Source organism: Colias croceus, chromosome 17 (assembly GCF_905220415.1).
Source record: "Colias croceus chromosome 17, ilColCroc2.1".
In the NCBI taxonomy this organism is placed as follows: Eukaryota; Metazoa; Arthropoda; class Insecta; order Lepidoptera; family Pieridae; genus Colias; species Colias croceus.
The window spans coordinates 10,407,499-10,427,422 of NC_059553.1; the positions used below are offsets into that span (position 1 = coordinate 10,407,499).

General features: G+C 32.1%; 1 protein-coding gene across 1 annotated transcript; it reads right to left on the reverse strand.

Annotated features, from left to right (window-relative positions):
* Positions 1 to 304: 304 nt before the first annotated feature.
* Positions 305 to 5,830, reverse strand: LOC123699064. Its single transcript, XM_045645928.1, has 3 exons — positions 2,966 to 5,830; positions 2,542 to 2,734; positions 305 to 412 (listed from the first exon to the last, which is right to left on the reverse strand). Exon 1 carries the CDS (start codon positions 5,476 to 5,478, stop codon positions 4,522 to 4,524), a length of 957 nt encoding a protein of 318 aa, XP_045501884.1. The 5' UTR covers positions 5,479 to 5,830; the 3' UTR covers positions 305 to 412; positions 2,542 to 2,734; positions 2,966 to 4,521.
* Between the last annotated feature and the right edge of the window lie 14,094 nt (positions 5,831 to 19,924).

Below are 19,924 nucleotides of genomic sequence, written 5' to 3' on the forward strand. Positions count from 1 at the left end.
ATTATTAATATTTGTCAAACTGGTTAATGGTGGTGGGATGTTGTTCCAACACTTAGTGGCATTGTATCGAAAGCTACCCTTGAATGCTGCTGAGTGGTGCTTGGGTATGGATAGTTTACAGTTTGCAGACCTAGTTAGGTAGTTTAAGGCACTTCGTTCACCTACCCATGCGAGTTTTTCGTAGAGATATGTGGGTATTTTCGACTGCATCAATCCAAAAAGTAAAGTGGCAAAGTGTACCTGGCGTCTTTTTTGCATATTAAGGACGTTTGCGGTATTAAGGTAGGGGCTCACATGACTTCTTGGAGGGATGTCCCAGCAAAAACGCGCACACGCATTTTGTACCCGCTGTATCGCTGTTTGTGTGCGAGAAAGAAGTCTGGGGCCATAAACAGTGTCGGCGTAATTGAATCTGGAGAGGATAAGAGCATCACATAGTTGAATGCGTAGAGGTGTTTCGATATAGTTTCTTATTCTATAAAGCATTTTTAATTTGTAGAATGAGGTGGAGATTGTTTTGTTAATGTGTTTATCAAACCTAAGGTGTTCGTCAAAAATTAGTCCCAAGTTACGTGCCTCATGCACACGATCAATTTTTCTTGAATTTATTGTTATGACAGGATCGTGGTTAGCTATTTTGTCAATTACTTTGGGATTTCCTAATATAAGGTACTTGGTTTTGAGGGGATTCAGAGTCAAGGAGTTTTTTTGTGCCCAAGAGTCAATTCGCTTAATGTCAGAATTCATGTGGTCAAGTGCTTGTGTAGTTTCACTAGGATAGAATGAGAGATAGAGTTGTACATCATCCGCATATATCTGGTAACTGCAGTGTTTAATGTTGTTTATAATATCTGCGCTGTACAAAATAAATAAAAGTGGCCCTAATATTGATCCTTGCGGAACTCCTCTTCCTATGTTGGTACATTCTGAGAATAACCTGCTTCCATCCTCTTTTGTGACCATTACAGTTTGCATTCTATTACTTAAGTAGCTTTTAAACCACTTGATGCTATTATCACTTAATCCGTAGTAGGCTAGTTTGGAGAGAAGCAAAGTAATATCTATAGTATCGAATGCACGTGAAAAATCAAGTAGCAGTAGTAGAGTTCCCTTTCCTTCATCCTGCGCTCCTATCACAGAGTCAACTACATCCAATAGTGCAGTGGTGGTACTTCTTTTTTTCCGAAAACCGGACTGGTGATCAGGGAGTATGTTGTTCCTCTCCAGGAATTCTAATAATTGTTTATGAACTATTTTCTCGATAATTTTGGATATACAGGGGAGGAGACTTATGGGACGTAGATCATGTAGGTTTTCAGGATTATTTATTTTAGGTTTAGGAATTACCAGGGCATGCCGCCATAGCTCCGGGAAGGTGCACGTCTGAATGGATCTGTTAATTATATGTGTTATCACTGGTAATGTATTTGGTAAGGTAAGTAGTAACATATCTAGTTGTATGTCATCTATCCCTACAGCTTGAGATTTGAGTTCTTTTATATGTTTGTGGACTATATCTTCATTGACAAATTGAAAATCAAATACAGCAGTACCATATCTATTAAGATTGTAAAATGAGATAGTTGATATATCAACTTGAGTGGTGCCTGGGATATTTAAAAAATGACTATTTATATTATGAGGGTTATTAAGATGTGTTGGAAGGATGCAGTTCTTGTTGGGGTTTAAATGTTGCTTGAGATGTTTCCACATGAATTTTGGTTTATTTATGTTGTTATTTATATATGAATTGAAATATGCCTGTTTTTCTCTATGAATTGCAAATTTAACATAATTTTTTAGATCCGTGTAGAACTTTTTGTGTACATCAAGTTTACTCTTGCGCGCTGTAACATGAGCTTCATCACGACTTTTCATCATCATTTTCAAATTGTATGTAATCCATGGATATTGCTTGTCCTTGATATAGATGGTTCGTTTTGGAGCAAAAAAATCAAATAAGGATAAAATATAACTGGTAAGAGTAATAACAGCATTATCGACGTCATTGATTTGTAATAGGTTATCCCAAATAATGTTATTCAAAGATTGTTTGAAGACTTCCTTGTTGATGTCTTTGATCGGTCTGTATGTAAAATGTTTGGGTTGCATTTTTTCTTTGGTTATGTTGAGGACACATGTTACAAAAGCATGATTGCTGAGTGCCTCAATATAGTCAACTGTGACATGTGAGACGGGTGTGTTTGTACAGACTAAATCCAACAATGTTTCAGTTTCGGCTGTGAAATGCGTGGGTTCAGATATATGTTGTTGTAGTTTGTAGGTATTTAAAAAACAGTCCAATTTCATAAAATTCGGGTGACAGGGGTTGAAAATATTTATATTGAAGTCTCCTAGTAGTACCATATAGTCGCACCAGATAAAAGATCCGATAGATTCTGACAGAGCTTCAAAAAATATTCCAGCATCCAACCATGGTGGACGATATGCGGTTCCTATAACTAAATTTTTACCTCGTACTACAAGCTTGAGCCACATTTGTTCAACGGCAGATGGAGAGGGATTAGATAAAATACGCACTTGAAGCCCTTTTTTCAAATAGAAGCCTACCCCACCTCCGCGGGTCCGCACACTGGTTGGTCGAGGTACATGGTGCAGCCGGTATCCCGGGACAACAGGAGCACGTCCCTCCTCACCAGCCCTCAGCCATGTTTCGTTTATAGCCATTATATCAACAGAATGGCGCTGCATCGCCACGAGGAACTCGTCGTGCCTATTACCCAGAGATCCGGGATTTAAAAAACCAAATTTCAGATTATGTTTACAATTGAAGACCAATTATTATCTTTAAATGAGAAAAGAATAAAAATAAAATAGGGTAGGTGTATAGAATAATAAGTAAATATACTATATATATATTAGGATGATAATATAAGTATACAGTAATACATACATAGAATATAAATATTATGGAAATTATTTTTATGGAAAATTTAATCATTACCTTATGTGAGTATCCATACAGACATGCATACAGAAACTTGTTTTTTCTTTTATTACTGAGGAAACTAGAGTCAAAGTCAACATCACTGCCACATAGCACTGTTAAAGAAAACAATGAAATTATAACATAAAATAGAATTAAACTTAGATAATAAGTCACATAATATGTGCAATTATATTTATATCTAGGTAAGCGATAAACATGTTTAAGAGAAGTTATTTTAGCTTTTGTGATGAGTTTATACAATAAAAATACAATAATTAGACTATGGCAGTAAAAAACAACACTGCCATATAACACTATTAAGGAAAACAATGCAATTATAACGTAAAATAGAATTAGACTTAGATAATGAGTCACATAATATGTGCGATTATATTTATATCTAGGTAAGCGGTAAACATGTTTAAGAGAAGTTATTTTAGCTTTTGTGATGAGTTTATACAATAAAAATGTAATAATTAGACTATCGTAGTAAAAAACAACACTGCCATATAACACTATTAAAGAAAACAATGCAATAATAACATAAAATAGAATTAAACTTAGATAATAAGTCACATAATATGTGCAATTATATTTATATCTAGGTAAGCGATAAACATGTTTAAGAGAAGTTATTTTAGCTTTTGCGATGAGTTTATACAATAAAAATACAATAATTAGACTATGGCAGTAAAAAACAACACTGCCACATAACACTATTAAAGAAAACAATGCAATTATAACATAAAATAGAATTAAACTTAGATAATGAGTCACATAATATGTGCAATTATATTTATATCTAGGTAAGCGATAAACATGTTTAAGAGAAGTTATTTTAGCTTTTGTGATGAGTTTATACAATAAAAATGTAATAATTAGACTATCGTAGTAAAAAACAACACTGCCATATAACACTATTAAAGAAAACAATGCAATAATAACATAAAATAGAATTAAACTTAGATAATAAGTCACATAATATGTGCAATTATATTTATATCTAGGTAAGCGATAAACATGTTTAAGAGAAGTTATTTTAGCTTTTGCGATGAGTTTATACAATAAAAATACAATAATTAGACTATGGCAGTAAAAAACAACACTGCCACATAACACTATTAAAGAAAACAATGCAATTATAACATAAAATAGAATTAAACTTAGATAATGAGTCACATAATATGTGCAATTATATTTATATCTAGGTAAGCGGTAAACATGTTTAAGAGAAGTTATTTTAGCTTTTGTGATGAGTTTATACAATAAAAATATAATAATTAGACTGTCGTAGTAAAAAACATCACTGCCATATAACACTATTAAAGAAAACAATGCAGTAATAACATAAAATAGAATTAGACTTAGATAATGAGTCACGTAATATGTGCAATTATATTTATATCTGGGTAAGCGATAAACATGTTTAAGAGAAGTTATTTCAGCTTTTGTGTTAAGTTTATACAATAAAAGTACAATAATTAGACTATGGTAGTAGTTAACAAACCTATAAAAGCTTAGACTTGTATTAAAAATTGATATTAATGAAAGAAAACATACATCAAAATAGTTCACATATGAAAAACCTTATCCAAATCGTCCTCTGTACGTATATTGATAACTTTAGATTTATTGTCCTGCCTAGCGTAAATTCGGCCCCCACGAGTCCATATAAAACGCCAATTTTTGGTGCGTCCCAGCTTCTCCCGTGTGAGATAAAAAAGATTACGGTTTTCGTATGTAAGATGTTCGTTTAGGTAGAAACGGCATGGATCCCCGCTTAGCCCCGTCCCGCTGGTATCGGCGCTGCGTCGCACGCGCGCCGCCTGCAGTAGTTTATCACGCAAGGGTTTGCGGGTGAGACGTACTATTATGGGACGTGGTTGCGAGCTGGACTCAGGCAGACGCTTAGGCCCACGCCGGTGCGCGTTCGCTATATCTCGCTCATCTAGGGTTAGACCAATTTTTTGTGCAAGTGTGATAGTGATGTGCAGTAGATTCTCTCCATTAGATTCAGGTATACCAGTAATCTCAACGTCATATTGTAGTTTCTCTTGTTCGGAGTCGTTCAGCTTTCCCTTTAGGGACTCAATCAATTCCTGATTCTGTTGGACTTGTTTCTGGCCGATCTCGATACATGGTTCAGATTCAAGATGTGATACGCGTTCCTCTATACTATCCAACCTTGAGCCAAAATTGGAGACCAGAGTGGATAGACGAGATATCTCTGAACGGAAGCTGGATAACTCGGACCGTAGAAGCTTGATCTCTTGTATTAGAGATGTTGAGCCCTGTGGGGAGGTGCTGACATCTTCAAAGTTATCCGATTCTTGGCTTTCAGGCTGAGTATCATCAACAGTTTTAGAGGTTGTTTTAGTAGTACATATTTTGCAAATCCACTTGTTATTATTACGGGACGACGGGCTTATATGATTACACTGCCTGTGGTAAGTTATATTGCATTTATTACATTTTGTGCTATCTGACGCCCCGAAGAACTTTCCACAACTGTTGCATTTGTTTGCCATGTTTATTCAAGCTTCGATTTAAGATGAAGGACGATTAATTATGTAAAATATAAACGTGATGGCCCAGATTATAACGTTTTGTATATAAATTGTGTATAAATGACTTCAAATCGTACTTAGCACTTAGCACACTTTCAGATGTTCGGTTGAGAATTTTAAATCGGCTCACGGCTGTTTGACAGTTGGCACTTTTTAGGTAACGTTTTTACACTAATGCAGTATATAAATTAAAGATTTATACGGTTCGTTATTGAATAGTAGGTTAGATTATCACTCAAATACACATTTAGAACTTTCTAGCTATGATAAAATACTTTTTAAAATATAAAATTTACGGAGCTTAAACTGACACTCCAACTGTCACCATAATTTTGTGTGTATTTACTCTGTTGTCTATTATATTATGATGAAACGGAATAACTAATTAACGTAATTGTTAACATAAATAATAAAGAATAATTGACGAGCATCTAGTATATTAGATAGAGCTTTTTACCCTTTTTAACCCTAACAAAGCCGGATCTATCTGCTTAATAATTCAAGATACTATCACATTGTAAAACTATTATTGAAGTCCCATAAAAATGTCCAAGTTGAAGAATCCAGTGAGGACGGGTAGTATATGCAAATGTTACAATGTCGCGTGCTATGCGACTTGCATTGCAATTTCGTATTTAGTATGAGACTATTAAACTTGTTCAAATTCTCCAAACATGTGTTAGTAACTGTAGACGGATGCCGTAATGTAAGGAACACATTTTGGTGGTACTAAAATCATAAATTAACGCCCGGAAGCTTTACTATTGCGCAAGAGTTTCGACTGTCTATTGAAAAATACTGTAAGATGAAAATTATTTATGTGACTCAAATAATTTAATATAATACATAATTAGTGAATCGTTTGTTACTGTTTATCATTCACTATTTTCCGACCGCGGCTTCTCCTGCATTAATGCATTACTTTATCTATAAAAAGATCTCTTGAGATCCTTAGCATACGTACATACCGACAGACAACGGGAAGTGACTTTATTCTAAACTATGTAGTGATATTGCGATTATAGAAGAAATAAGGTATATTGCGTTCAGATACATAATATATTTTTTTATTTATAAATTTCCATGTTACATTTTACCTGAAAAGACCGGAAGTATTATACATAAAATACATATTATATAGCATATATTTTCAAGTGTTAGTTTGTCTTATTTATTTATCGCACTAGCCCGAACACCCGCTTTCGACGTGTTGACTTTGCCTCTTAGCCTCATGACGAAATGTTTACACTCGCCGGACGCTGTTGTGTTTGCTAATTAATTGAGTTATCAAACGTTCTTTTTGTTATATTATTATGAAAGTAAGATTGTCTTTTGTATAGTGTGTATTTTTAACTTGTACGATGGGATTAAAAATAACATGAAAAGTGACCTAAAAGTAACCAAAAGTTTGCTGAATTACTACATAATAATAGAAACTGAATGTCTCATATTTTTAATTTAAAAAGTTGAGAAGAAACTGCATATAGATTTTATTTTAATCACAAAGCTCTACCTACTAGAGGCGTCTTCTAGATGCTTAATAGTTGTTACACACTTATTAGTATCGATCTAAAATGGAATGTTTCCTTCCAGAGTTTATTAAACAAATCAAAACCAAAGTTTGCACGCTTTCTATAGGTTCTAAATCTTTGCACGCACTTTGCAACAGTAAATTATGGACCATCATTGTGACAATCTAGGAAGCAAGTTCATTCAAACATTTCAAGTAATATCTTCATGATGTCAGCATTTAATTATAATAAACTATCTTAACGAAGTAAAGTTGAATCAAAATTGAAGCGACACTTTCGCGATGTGTACAGATAAAGCTTGCTTGTAATAAGCAAGATTTTACAAGATTCCGAGATATTTTTTATAGCTTTTATTTATAAATGTTTTTACACAGATAGAGATAACAAGTTAAGTAATGACCATGATAACTTATAAAATTAATTAAGTTTTGATTGAAAGCTCGATTAAGTTCACGACTTCTCTACATCAGTGACTGAGTTGAAACTAAAGCTTTTAACCAAGCCGAAAGCTTTCTATGTAAATGTACTAACAAAGAATCGAGGGAGCTTTTATCATTCTCAAAGTTCTAATTAAGTAATGAAAATTGAACTAATATCGGCAGTTCACGATTGCAAAAGTTTGACAGTATAACTTGTAGAGACTATACAAAGCTTAAATAAACTAAAATAAAACTGATATAATAGAACAAACGTTTATAAATACATATAATGCCATTTTGTGACCTCTAGGCCGCTGCCCGCAGGCACCTGCTGTGCTAAACTCATACTCATGCGTTAACAACTTACAACTTTACCTAGCTTTCAGTTGTGTTTTAACGTATTTCATGTATACTACCTATGAGTCACTTATATACTTTATGTATAAGCTTATATACTACTCTAGGTATACTGGTATAACTAATATCTAATAGGATTCAAGTTCGTTAGTAGAATAAAAATAACAACAAACCGTTTGCAAATTCCAACACACACAACCAAGGTCAGTGCACTTCACACACTCACTCACTACACCACACTCACAGTGCACTTATTAGTGAAAATAATCCAGACATACGGTACAGGTGTTACCACGTCGGCGGTTGGAGGCAGACTGCCGCCCGCGCGCCTTACGCCGACTCTTGCGCAGCTTTTTGCTAAGCTTCAGATATGTCTCCCACGACATGACGGTTGTCGTTGATTAAGCTCATAATACTTGAATTCAACTTATACTTTTATACTAATGAGTAACTTGTGTGTAAAATATATTTAGTTACGGACATGTTTTATTGAATCTTTTTACGGATAAAAGCTTTTCTATCAAGTTGTGTGGTTTATGCAGGTTTGTGAACTGGTTAGTGCGGAAGTAGTAATAAATAATATTGAGAATTTTTAGCTGCTGTTTAATTATTTTGACATTTTATGGAATATAATTAAAGTTCTAAACGTAATTCGATTAGATTCTAAAATATTTTGATGAAAATTTATCATGTTTCCCCTTTTTAGGGTTCCGTAGCCAAAATGGCAAAAACGGAACCCTTATAGTTTCGTCATGTCCGTCTGTCCGTCTGTCCGTCTGTCCGTCTGTCACAGCCGATTTACTCGGAAACTATAAGTAATACAGTGATGAAATTTGATGGGAATATGTGTTGTATGAACCGCTACAAAAATATGACACTAAATAGTAAAAAAAAGAATTGGGGGTGGGGCCCCCCATACATGTAACTGAGGGATGAAATTTTTTTTTTCGATGTACATACCCGTGTGGGGTATCAATGGAAAGGTCTTTTAAAATGATATAAAGTTTTCTAAAAAACATTTTTCTTAAAGTGAACGGTTTTTGAGATATCAGCTCTCAAAGTCGTAAAAAGTATGTCCCCCCCCCTCTATTTTTATAACTACGGGGTATAAAATTCTAAAAAAAATAGAGGTGATGCATGCTAATTAACTCTTTCAACGATTTTTGGTTTGATCAAAGTATCTCTTATAGTTTTTGAGATAGGTTGATTTAACTGTAATTTATTATATTTGCTGCTACGGAACCCTTTGTGCGCGAGCCCGACTCGCACTTGGCCGGTTTTTTTTTTTTTTTTAAAGTTTCATTAGCGAATACTTTTTGTTTTTTCATTATCATACGTCAAGTTCAAGATTATAAAAATATTAATTACATAAACATAAAGATTTTATTTAAATTTTAATAACTTATATCGGTTAAAAGCTACAAGTAGAGTCTAGTAAAATCTGGTTTAACTTGTTTATGAGTTAAGTTAAAATTAATAAACGTTAATTTCGATTTCGGCATTCGATGCTCGACAGTTTCTGATGTTATCTTGAATTAAATTAATGATGCGTTTTCATACACATAGTAATAATTAATATTTATAATTATGTTGATAGCTCTACAATTCTAATTTATGTTGTGTACATAATATAATTATCATTCCGGTAGGTAATTAATATCGAAAATAATTGAAAATATATCAGATAGGTATAATATAATAAAATGTTCACATAGATTTTCTAAACTTAATCACAACTTTTAAAGATACTCTAAATATGACTCTTTCTCGGGGTAAAACTTCTTTATCGGGGTGAGAAAGAAAAATTAGTGTAACATTTTTTCGTTACGCGTGACATTTTTCCGTTACGCGCCATCTTTTTCTTATCCCTACCACGCGTGATTCGACGACGTATTTCTGTAAAGTTGCATATAGTAAATTATTTTTTTTGGAAAATAAGGTCATAAAGAAGTTTCACTTCTTACGTGTGTACACACGCACACATTTTTTTTTAATCAAAGGCATTACTCATTTATTATTTTAATTTGCAAAAATTTACTACGAACAAATAGGTGTGAACTCGTTCGTGTATGTAGGTAAGATTAAGACACGGGACTCATAACCAAAAAACAATATCTACCAAACAACTTGTGATAAAGGAAAAGCTAGCTAGCTATCAGTAAAACTATACTAGTAAAATACGAGAGCGTTATAAATAGTCACCTTACCAGCATCCTGGTTGTAATGTTTTATATATTTTGATATATTGCCTTTTAATAGATCATAAAAACTGTTTCTTGATTAATGTTCCAGTAATTGCTATTATTAAATAATAAAGTAATTTGATATCAGCGGCACGCAAGATGATTTGCATAACTTCGGAAAGCCTATAAATCTGTTTACATCGAAGTGTCTACTGTCTAAACAGTAAAATAACTTGTTTAAAATAATTTACATCGGTTGCTGTTTAATTTTTTGTCAAATTCCTAATTTATTTTTAGGCAGAATGGAATTAAGTGACATCAGAATTATCACTATAAAATACTTTATTAGGTGTTGATCCAATGACTGGCTGCTTATAGAACTTTTTGCCTCTACTATGAATCACAAGTGAAGTGTGTACAGAATCGGCCGCCTTACTATTATCAACCATTTCTTTCAGGTAACCAAATATGTCCTAGATCTAATAAAGAAATATGTTACATGTTTTTGAAAGGCTCATTAAAAACTTTTCATCAGTTTGCGATTAATATCAATAAACCACAATTCTAAATAGAATGTAAATTATATTAACATCAAGACATGCATAAACACATCCATCAAACGCTGGACATAGCGGCCGTGGACCGGTTCAGCCAACAGTGTGACAGGCGACAAATGTAATACTAATTGCCAATATATCAGAATCCCTGTATCACAAGGATTTGTATTTCATTAGTAATTTCCTTATCACGGGCACTTCATACAAAAACTAGTCAAAATGCCAAAGCCTTTGGAACTGTCTGTAACTTGATATCACTAAAATTCAAACTGAAAGTAAATTGTGGAAAGCTTTCCTCTGTTTTTACAATAAAGGATATTAAAATCACAAACTGGAATATTATCTATGACCTGACAGCTCAGTTAAATTAGACTCGGTCCAGCATAACCTAAAATATCTATTAAAATACTATTTAATTTTGCATGTATTAAAATCACTTATTACGGGGTGGTTCTAACTGCTAACACCTTGAAATACAAATTCTCAAATGTTGGATAGTACTAAATTTTTAGTAAATTATTTAACAGTAGGTACTATAAAAAAGTGATTACAAATGGAAAACTAATGTAAATAACAAAAATATTCCTCGTTTAAAAAATTAAAAAAAGAAAACAAAAAAACTGGATCTAAAATAAATTCGTAAATCCTTTTATAATTTAAAATAAAATAAAAGTGTCGGCAAAAGCTGACATCAAGAAAATGAAGAGAGCTATCTGATGGCCGCCATTGTGTGCGTTTACTTATTTCATAGCCGTCGAAAACTGCCTTTAGCCCCTCCACCAGTAGAAGCTGTACTATAGCTATAATCTCTATCAGACTAATATCCTTTCAACTACCTTGTAAGTAACATTTTCAAATAAATAAGGTATATATAGGTATAATACTGACTATTGTTAATGTAATACGACTTACGAGTATATATTTGAAAAGGAGATAAATTAACGTATATTATAATAATATTTTATCTTTGCGTGTCATGCGTGGTTATTTAAATACAAAAATCAAACCGTTTTTTGTTGATTTTAATTTATTCCAATCACGTAACAGTTTCATCATAAGCATCATATCTTAATTTTCTCCATGACTATGTATATCTGAAATTACAATACAATCCGTTACAAATAGCTAGTATAGTATATCTCCCGGTGTAGTGCTACCCCACACTTGTCGAACAAGTAACTCGATACTGAACCCACCACATTGTTGGATTTCTTATATTCCCGCCCTTCATGCGATCGGCAACGCATAACCGGTCTCAATTATATTAATATTTCTACTAATATTCAATTGTAAGTTACTAGCAAAAACAATGGAGTCAATTTTTTAATAAATAAAGTCGAATTATTTTTATAAAATTAAAAAAAAACAATGAGTAAGGAACGGAATCTTTTACAATTTTTGTTTAGTACTATTATATTATTCCTAATACAGGACATTATTTACTTTTCTTGTGTTTGACGCTAAAATTAATTTAGCCGGATACAAATAAATTTACTACAAATACATTTTTTAGCGATAACTCGAAGAATTTCTTATCCACAGTTTGTTACAGTGTAATTATTTTGTTTCTCGCAGTATCTTAGTAAAAATTTATTATCCATCCATAAATATCATCCATACCTTAGTACAATATGCGGCGTCGTTATATGTCAGCATGGATTTTGAGCCCGGTTGCCCCAATGTGTTTGTAATTTGATACCGAGTGCACCGAGCCACGCTGTAGCTACCTGGGTGTGGAAGCTTTTTTATCGTTTTAACTATTGCTTTTCATTTATGTCTGCCTTTATTATTAGGAGTACATTTAAATTGTAGACGAGTAGTTAAATAAATACTATTGAAAAGTCTTAATAAAATGCGTGAAAGCTTTTAAAAGCTCTTCTAAAATGTAATCTTGAAAAACCAGTCAGAATTTTATAAATAATTTTCAATTTCTAATGATCCTCCATTGAAATTGTTTATTAGAACAATAAACAATCATTAAATTGCTATAGTTTTATTATTTTGTATCCTTTATAGAAGCCAACCCTGTAGGAAAACTTACATCTTTATGACTCCGCTGTTCGTAAATAAATAACTTAGACCATCCTTTGTCAAAAATTTGCATCAAAGTTCAGCTACCAACTTACGCTAATTGTTAATTAGTACAATAATAAACAGCGTCCGGAGAGATCTCTGATATGGACAAAGCGACCAATCACGGCCTGATTTATACCCAACATGTGTTAGATGATAATCTGTTTAAACTGTAATCTATTAAGGAAACGTATTTAAGTCCTGAATAAGTACCTATTTTTTGTGGGCCAGGGGCGGATTGACCGCTTGCTTACAAAGTTTAAAATCGTATAGTTTCAACAAGAACAATCATACAAAAATATTTATTTTTAAATTTAATATAATGAGTTGGTTATGATTACCATATTTATGTACCTAAATGATGACAATTCCAACTTTCTTGCGAGCAGCTGATTGTTACCCAAATGCATACAAAAGCTTTCTACTTCAAATTATTTCATATTCAATCAACATCATTCGTCCATTATCCCCATAATGTTATATAATAAAGCCCTTTTAAGGAATATTCAATCGGCAATAAGATTTACTTCGATAATTTCGCATAATATCGTGAGGTCTGCAATTATTTGTGTGAGTGCCGGAGGACTCGGAGGACATTACACTGTAATAGCTGCACTCTTGATACATGGGATAATAATTGAAATTGTTTATAATATAGCTATGCAGTACCTATTAATGGTCAGTTCAAATAGTTACTTAGTTGTTAATTGTTTCTTTTTATATGTTATTAATTGGAAAACGAATAAAATATGGTAGAGACTGCATCGCTTGGAATTTTCATGAAACAAATCGAATGTTACATTTATGTGCATTTTTTGTTATTTCTCTAGCAATTTGGATGAACTTTTTCCTAAATAACAGCAAATAATAAAAGTCTATAAAATACAATACGTAAGTATACAATTTTCTTTACTGAATTCAAGTTACACAAAAATTTGTTTTATAAGATACACAATATGATAGAGAGTCATACGACAATAAAAGCATCACCAATATCGTTCACCACAAGAAATAAATATAATTAGATAAACTGGGAACATCAATCTTATCGCCCGGTAATTAAGTTCGTAATTGCATGATTTGTCGTGTCTGTGACCTGTCTGGATTCGATGCCATTATTATTAAGGTTTTTGTCTGTGCTACCGAATATACATAATATTATAGCTTTAGAGTAATATTTCAGAGTAATAGAATCCAGACAACTAACTTTATATATCAGCTTAAATAAAAGTTCAGTTATAGTGAAAACACAGAATTTCCTATGTCTTTTTTCTATACGAGTCTCTCTTATCTCATTCTATATATACTTTGTCTACTTTCTATATAAATCTCTATTTTATTTTATTTACTAGTAAATATTAAAATGAGATATCTTCTTCATACATAAATTCTTACAAATATGCCAAACTATAAGCACAAATCAATTAAAATTATGAAAACAACCTCTTGTTCGGTAGCTCCCGGGCTATAATATATACCAGTGGATATAAACTATTAAAACTTTTACAAGCAAGAAGCAATACAAACCTCTTGCAAGTAATAAAGCATACCATTGATTTAAAGAGCTTGTAACCTCTCGTACTATATAATAAATATTATTGAACCACTCGTATAAAACGAAGACTACGTTAAACACAAAAATTAAATCAATTACGAACATGTCTTTAATTACTATCATATCCTATATATGCGATTATATTTTCGAATCGTTAAAATAATTTTATTATGCTGCCTTTAAATGAAATGAAATCATGTCCTACCATTAAAATAATAATATATAATTTCTCGTATTTTTTATTGTTGGGAATATACTTACCAGAATTTAGTCTACATACCTAACTACCCCAGTATAAATGCTGAAATTTTCTAAAAATAGAACTAAAAATTTGAAATGATTAGAAATAAACCTTAATGATTGATTACCTATTTTAAGAGTCACTGACAATTTTCATTTCTAATTAATGTTTAATTGAAAAAGCACCACCCATTGCTATGTTATCATGTTTGTATGAAACAATGATTATAGAGTCATCCAAGCTTTATTTGTAAAGCTCTATATCATGGTCTACATAATATTTTTTAATTCTCTGTCTGTTAAGTAAAACTTAATTGTATATCTTGATATCTTTAATAAAGCATTTATTTAAAAATCAACTACCAAAATATAGACAACTAGAAATTAATAATACTTTTAGTACTTATGTTTTAAATAGAGCGTATTTAAATATGAATTTTTAAATGTACTTCATTCGATAACATTCCATCATAAATTCCATCTATAACAATTACTGATTCAATCTATATTTTATAAACAACGCTTCAATTAAGAATCGTTGAAATACGATGCGCATGAGTTTCTTGACATAATTGTTATTAATGTACCAGTTACTTCGGAATATACAGTTACAAGTTCAATAGATTTGGAACTATCTGAGAATCAAATATTCATCGAAGATGTTTATCTAACGCGTAGAATTTCTTTACACATATTTAAAAGTTTTTAAATTTTTAAAATAGATTTAAATGGACTTATAGAAAAGAAATAACTCCAATTTCATAACAATTAACTAAGCTATGAGAAATAGTTGTATAAAAATATTTATTTAAATACAATAAGGAAATTAAAATATCTGAAAAAGAGATGAAAAAGCAACTGTCTTCGCTCCGCTCATGTAAGTGATAAATAGGTGTATGGAAGAATGTACAATAAACAATAAAAATCATCACAGTACTAACATTTTATTTAAAGGGTACCAGGGTCGGATTCTCTTTCTCAACAAATATGGCCCGATCGAGCTGGAAGGAAGATTACAGATTTGTATCAAACAAACCTAACAAGTAGGTAAGAACACTTACATCTAAACTTATTTTACAATGTATTAAATAGACATCTACATCTTTATTAAGTGACAAGACATACTATATCATTTTTATCCCGGGACAAAGGTACGATTCGACTCAATTCGTTTCAATCAGATCTATACAACACTCAACGCCGCTAATTGACACAAACGTGTCGCTTAGTTTCAATGATTTATTGACGTTTTCAATCAATGTATGAAGTTCTATGAATGTAGAGTGAACTTATAAATCTTAATTATATGATAATTTTCTGTTTTCTTTCCTGTAAAGCCCTTTAAATTTTTGTTTCCAGGGCCCCATAACCAGTCCTGCCCTGTTTCAACCGTCAATATGCAAAACACTCGTCATTGTCACGTAGAGATTGACACTCAATGCCGCTGTCAGCGTCAAAGGGCCGCTCCTCACAATGGGAGTATTTCGGCCTGAATATCAAGACTATAAAGAAGAAATATCATCAATATTTTACACAAAGATACTTTCTTTTAAACTTTATCTCGAATAAATAAGTTTTTATAATTGTAATGTGTGCGATAAAAATGAGTAAGTTTTTCAGGGTGTATGCAAAAGTAAGGGAAGTATATGAATTTAACATTTTAAACTCAACTTCAAACATTTATTTATTCAAATACATCTTCTAGTAGCACTTTCCTTTTGAATCTTCATCACAAAGTTTAACCATTTACTACCGGTTCGGAAAGCATTTTTAACCGACTTCAAAAAAAAGGAGGAGGTTATCAATTCGGCCGGTATATATTTTTTTTTTTTATGTATGTACACCGATTACTCCGAGGTTTCTGAACCGATTTACGTGATTCTTTTTTTGTTCGATGCGGGATGGTGTCGAATTGGTCCCATAAAAAATTTATTCGGATAGGCCCAGTAGTTTTTATTTTATGAGCATTTTTGTCTGTAGGTATTTGTAAATTTTGCAAGTGCAAGTTTGAAGTCGGTTGTTTTTAACGCAGTTATATCACTTGTAGAGTTCAATATATGTATATTTTTATTATGGAGATTAACTGCATCAAGCTGTTATCTTCGTAATGTCAAAAGGATTGCTCTCTGACGAAGTTATGGCACAGGTTTAGATTGCAGAACGACTAAGACAGACAGACAAGGGGCCTTAGCCAAACGGCAAAACGCCAAGGAATAGAATACGCTATCGATAGAAATTGACATAAGCGTATGATGTTTTGCATAAGGATTCGGTCACCCTACCAACGACAACGACGACCACGGACAAAATTTTCATCCAGTCGCAATTAAATAAAATTGTGCAAAACACAATTAAAAATGAAATTTAAGAATTTCCTGTCGTATTGGTGTTTGGAAAAAAAAATTTTGAGATCAATGGATAAACAAACAGGTTTTTCATAGAAACGGTGGCTCCTAGAAAAAAATGTATTTAACGTTTTTTATAGATAATTAGATTATATACAATTTTGGTTCAGGTGATTGTATAATAAACTTACCGTCTCGGCGAAAATCGCAAAAAACCCTATTTCTTTTTATTAATTGACCTCGAATTTTTTTATTCCTGAGTACCAGAATGACGGGAGATTTTAATATTGATTTTGAACAAATTTCGGCAAGATTGGAACTTTGGTCGTGGTCGTCTGCGTCGTTGGTAGTGTGATCGAACCATTACCAAAATGTCATGAGCTTATGTCAATAATTAGCGTTAGCAGTTTCTATTCCATGGCGTTACGTACGTTTGTCTAAGGCCCAAGATTGGGTTTTAAGTGGATAGTCTAGACGTTAGTCTCTAAAACCTGTATTTCTAACTCTTTTTTATTATAAGGTAATCCATCTTCAGAGGCGTTATTAAATCATAGCTTTAAATATCTCATAATGCAATCCCCTACATATAATCTTGCTATCCATTATTTTGCCAAGCAAGTGTACCTAACTGAAGCCATTTGTTTAAATTGTCACCACGCTTAACAAGTTCTACACTTTTAATAGCAAGACATGACGATTAATATGTTTGCTGTCAAAATGACTGTCAAATCAGACCGCATTAAACCCAATAAATCATTCTGAAAGCATACTATGTGGTTCAAACTCGTCGAGAAAGCCCGTAAGAACGCACCAAGTGTGCAGTTACAAAACTGGTTACAGTATCACTAGATGATAGTTTTTACACCCGGCGCGCCTCCCGGCCCTCCAACGCACATGCAAATTAACATTTGCATACAGCTTTTTAGTATAATGTGACTTTAATTGCCAATAAATCGATCATAGGAGGGATGCAAAAACCTGCGCTTCTGCCTGCCTGGACATCCCGATCTTATCTGCTATCTAGTTTCTAAGAAACACCGTTTTTTATATATGGGGAAAAAACTGGCTAGGCTTCCTTGATTGTTGTTATGATAAATGAGCTGGCGAGGTCACAGGCTCCTAAATTATATGAAAGATGAGCGCTAAAATTATTTAAAAGCTTTGTAGAGTGAGAGCTTCAGCATTATAAATAGAAACATGATTTTTGCAATAGCTTAATTTCGATTAAATGTTAGGTATACCATGTTGTTTTTTATAATTCGTTCAATATAACTACCTATAGTCTTGTATATAATATTTTTCTTAAATTTCAATATTCTCTAATGAAATCATAATTCCACCAATTAAAACATGTTATTCAATAATTAAGAAACAATTAGATTTTTGTATATTTTACATAACATTTCCTGCCAAGAACTACGCAGTTGTGGAATAAGTTGCCAGCTTCAGTGTTTCCTAATTATTACAACATGAGCACCTTCAAGAAGAAAGCCTATTCCTCTCTTAAAAACCAGCAAAACTCATGGGCGGCGACAACCTTGCAGAAGGTGAGTCGCCTGCTCTTTTTGCTGGATATGATATTAAAAAAAAACATCTAGCACATTTCTAGCGCCTAGAAGTTATGTTTAGCAATTATAATTCTCGTATAAAGAAGGATAAAAAACTCTTATTATTTTCATGATTTTCTAACAAAAATATGTTCCATAAACAACTATAAGCTAGTTCATTATTGGTATGATAATGAATTATTAACGGCTATATATTTATATTTACCATATACTTAATACATAATATAGTAATAAGAAATACGTAAAACAGGCAAAAGTAGTTGGTAGTTAGTTACTCATACAACTTAGTTAGTACTTAGTAATGTAATAACGAGTAAGTCAGCCATTTACGCAGTTTCGCAATAAACTTAAAGACTTGTAGAATTTCAGCCGAGGAAATGCGCTTTATAAACATTTTTGACATTCCCTTCCTTCATTTCATAAAATTATCTAGTCATTTTGTTTATAATAAATATTATTATTTAACTAAAATTACATAATAAAAATAATAAGAAACACAATTATAATAGGACATTTAAACAGACCAAACTATGTGAAACACACATTCTTTTATTAATTTGATTGTAGCACAGATAATATTATAATACTAATTTTAGCACAGAAAATCGCTTATGGAAAGCTTTCACGCAATTTTTAAACGAAAGGATTTATTATGTAAATTTATTATAAAATTAGTTACAGATAATTACACGTATTTGTACAATATTTCTGCTAAATCGTTCGTCGAGATAATGATGTTCTTTAGGTTATCTGTTACATCAAATAAGTAGTTTAAAAAAGACGAACTTACAAAGTTACTGTAAGTTTAAATAGTACCTATATCAAGTATGTACCACACATCCATTCAGGGAAAGCCGAGCGCGCTCGGGCGGCGAGGCTAGTTTTTAGATCAAGAAACTTGCTCCCATAAAAATTCTATTACAAGAACAATTATGTCGAGAGAGCTGATATATTATGGACGCATTTTAATATACGCTACTTTCCTATTGATATTTGTGAAGTTAATATATTGAAAATTTGAAAATATTACCATTGAAAATACTTTTCCGTTTTACGCCTCTTCTTTATTCTACTCTATGTATCTTTTTTTATGTATCGTGGAGCAGTAAAATATATTCATAAATAGCATCAATAGCGTATTTATGTCAACATTCAGTTTTGATGTAGACAAGGATGTAGATATTGAGCAAATTATATCAATAAATGGACATCATATTTTGCTCTATACACTAACTGATTAAAAATATTTTTTTATCTTAAATATAATTGTTTAATTACTGTCAATACCAATACGTATGTAGTATCTAAAATAAAAATCCACCTCTTTCATATCTGTTAATTACAGAAGGCTATGAACAATTGAACAGCACTGAAAAAAAAAACATCTTTTTCTAATACATATATAAACAGAATACATAACAATATTACGATTTACGCCATTCTTATTCCCTAATATATCAAACGATCTTCACTTTAGCTTATCTATCCTAACACCTTAACTGTATAAATATATACAATTTGATGGAAATTCCAACGGAATATTTCATTGCTTTAAGGACTTATATCGCTATAAGGCAG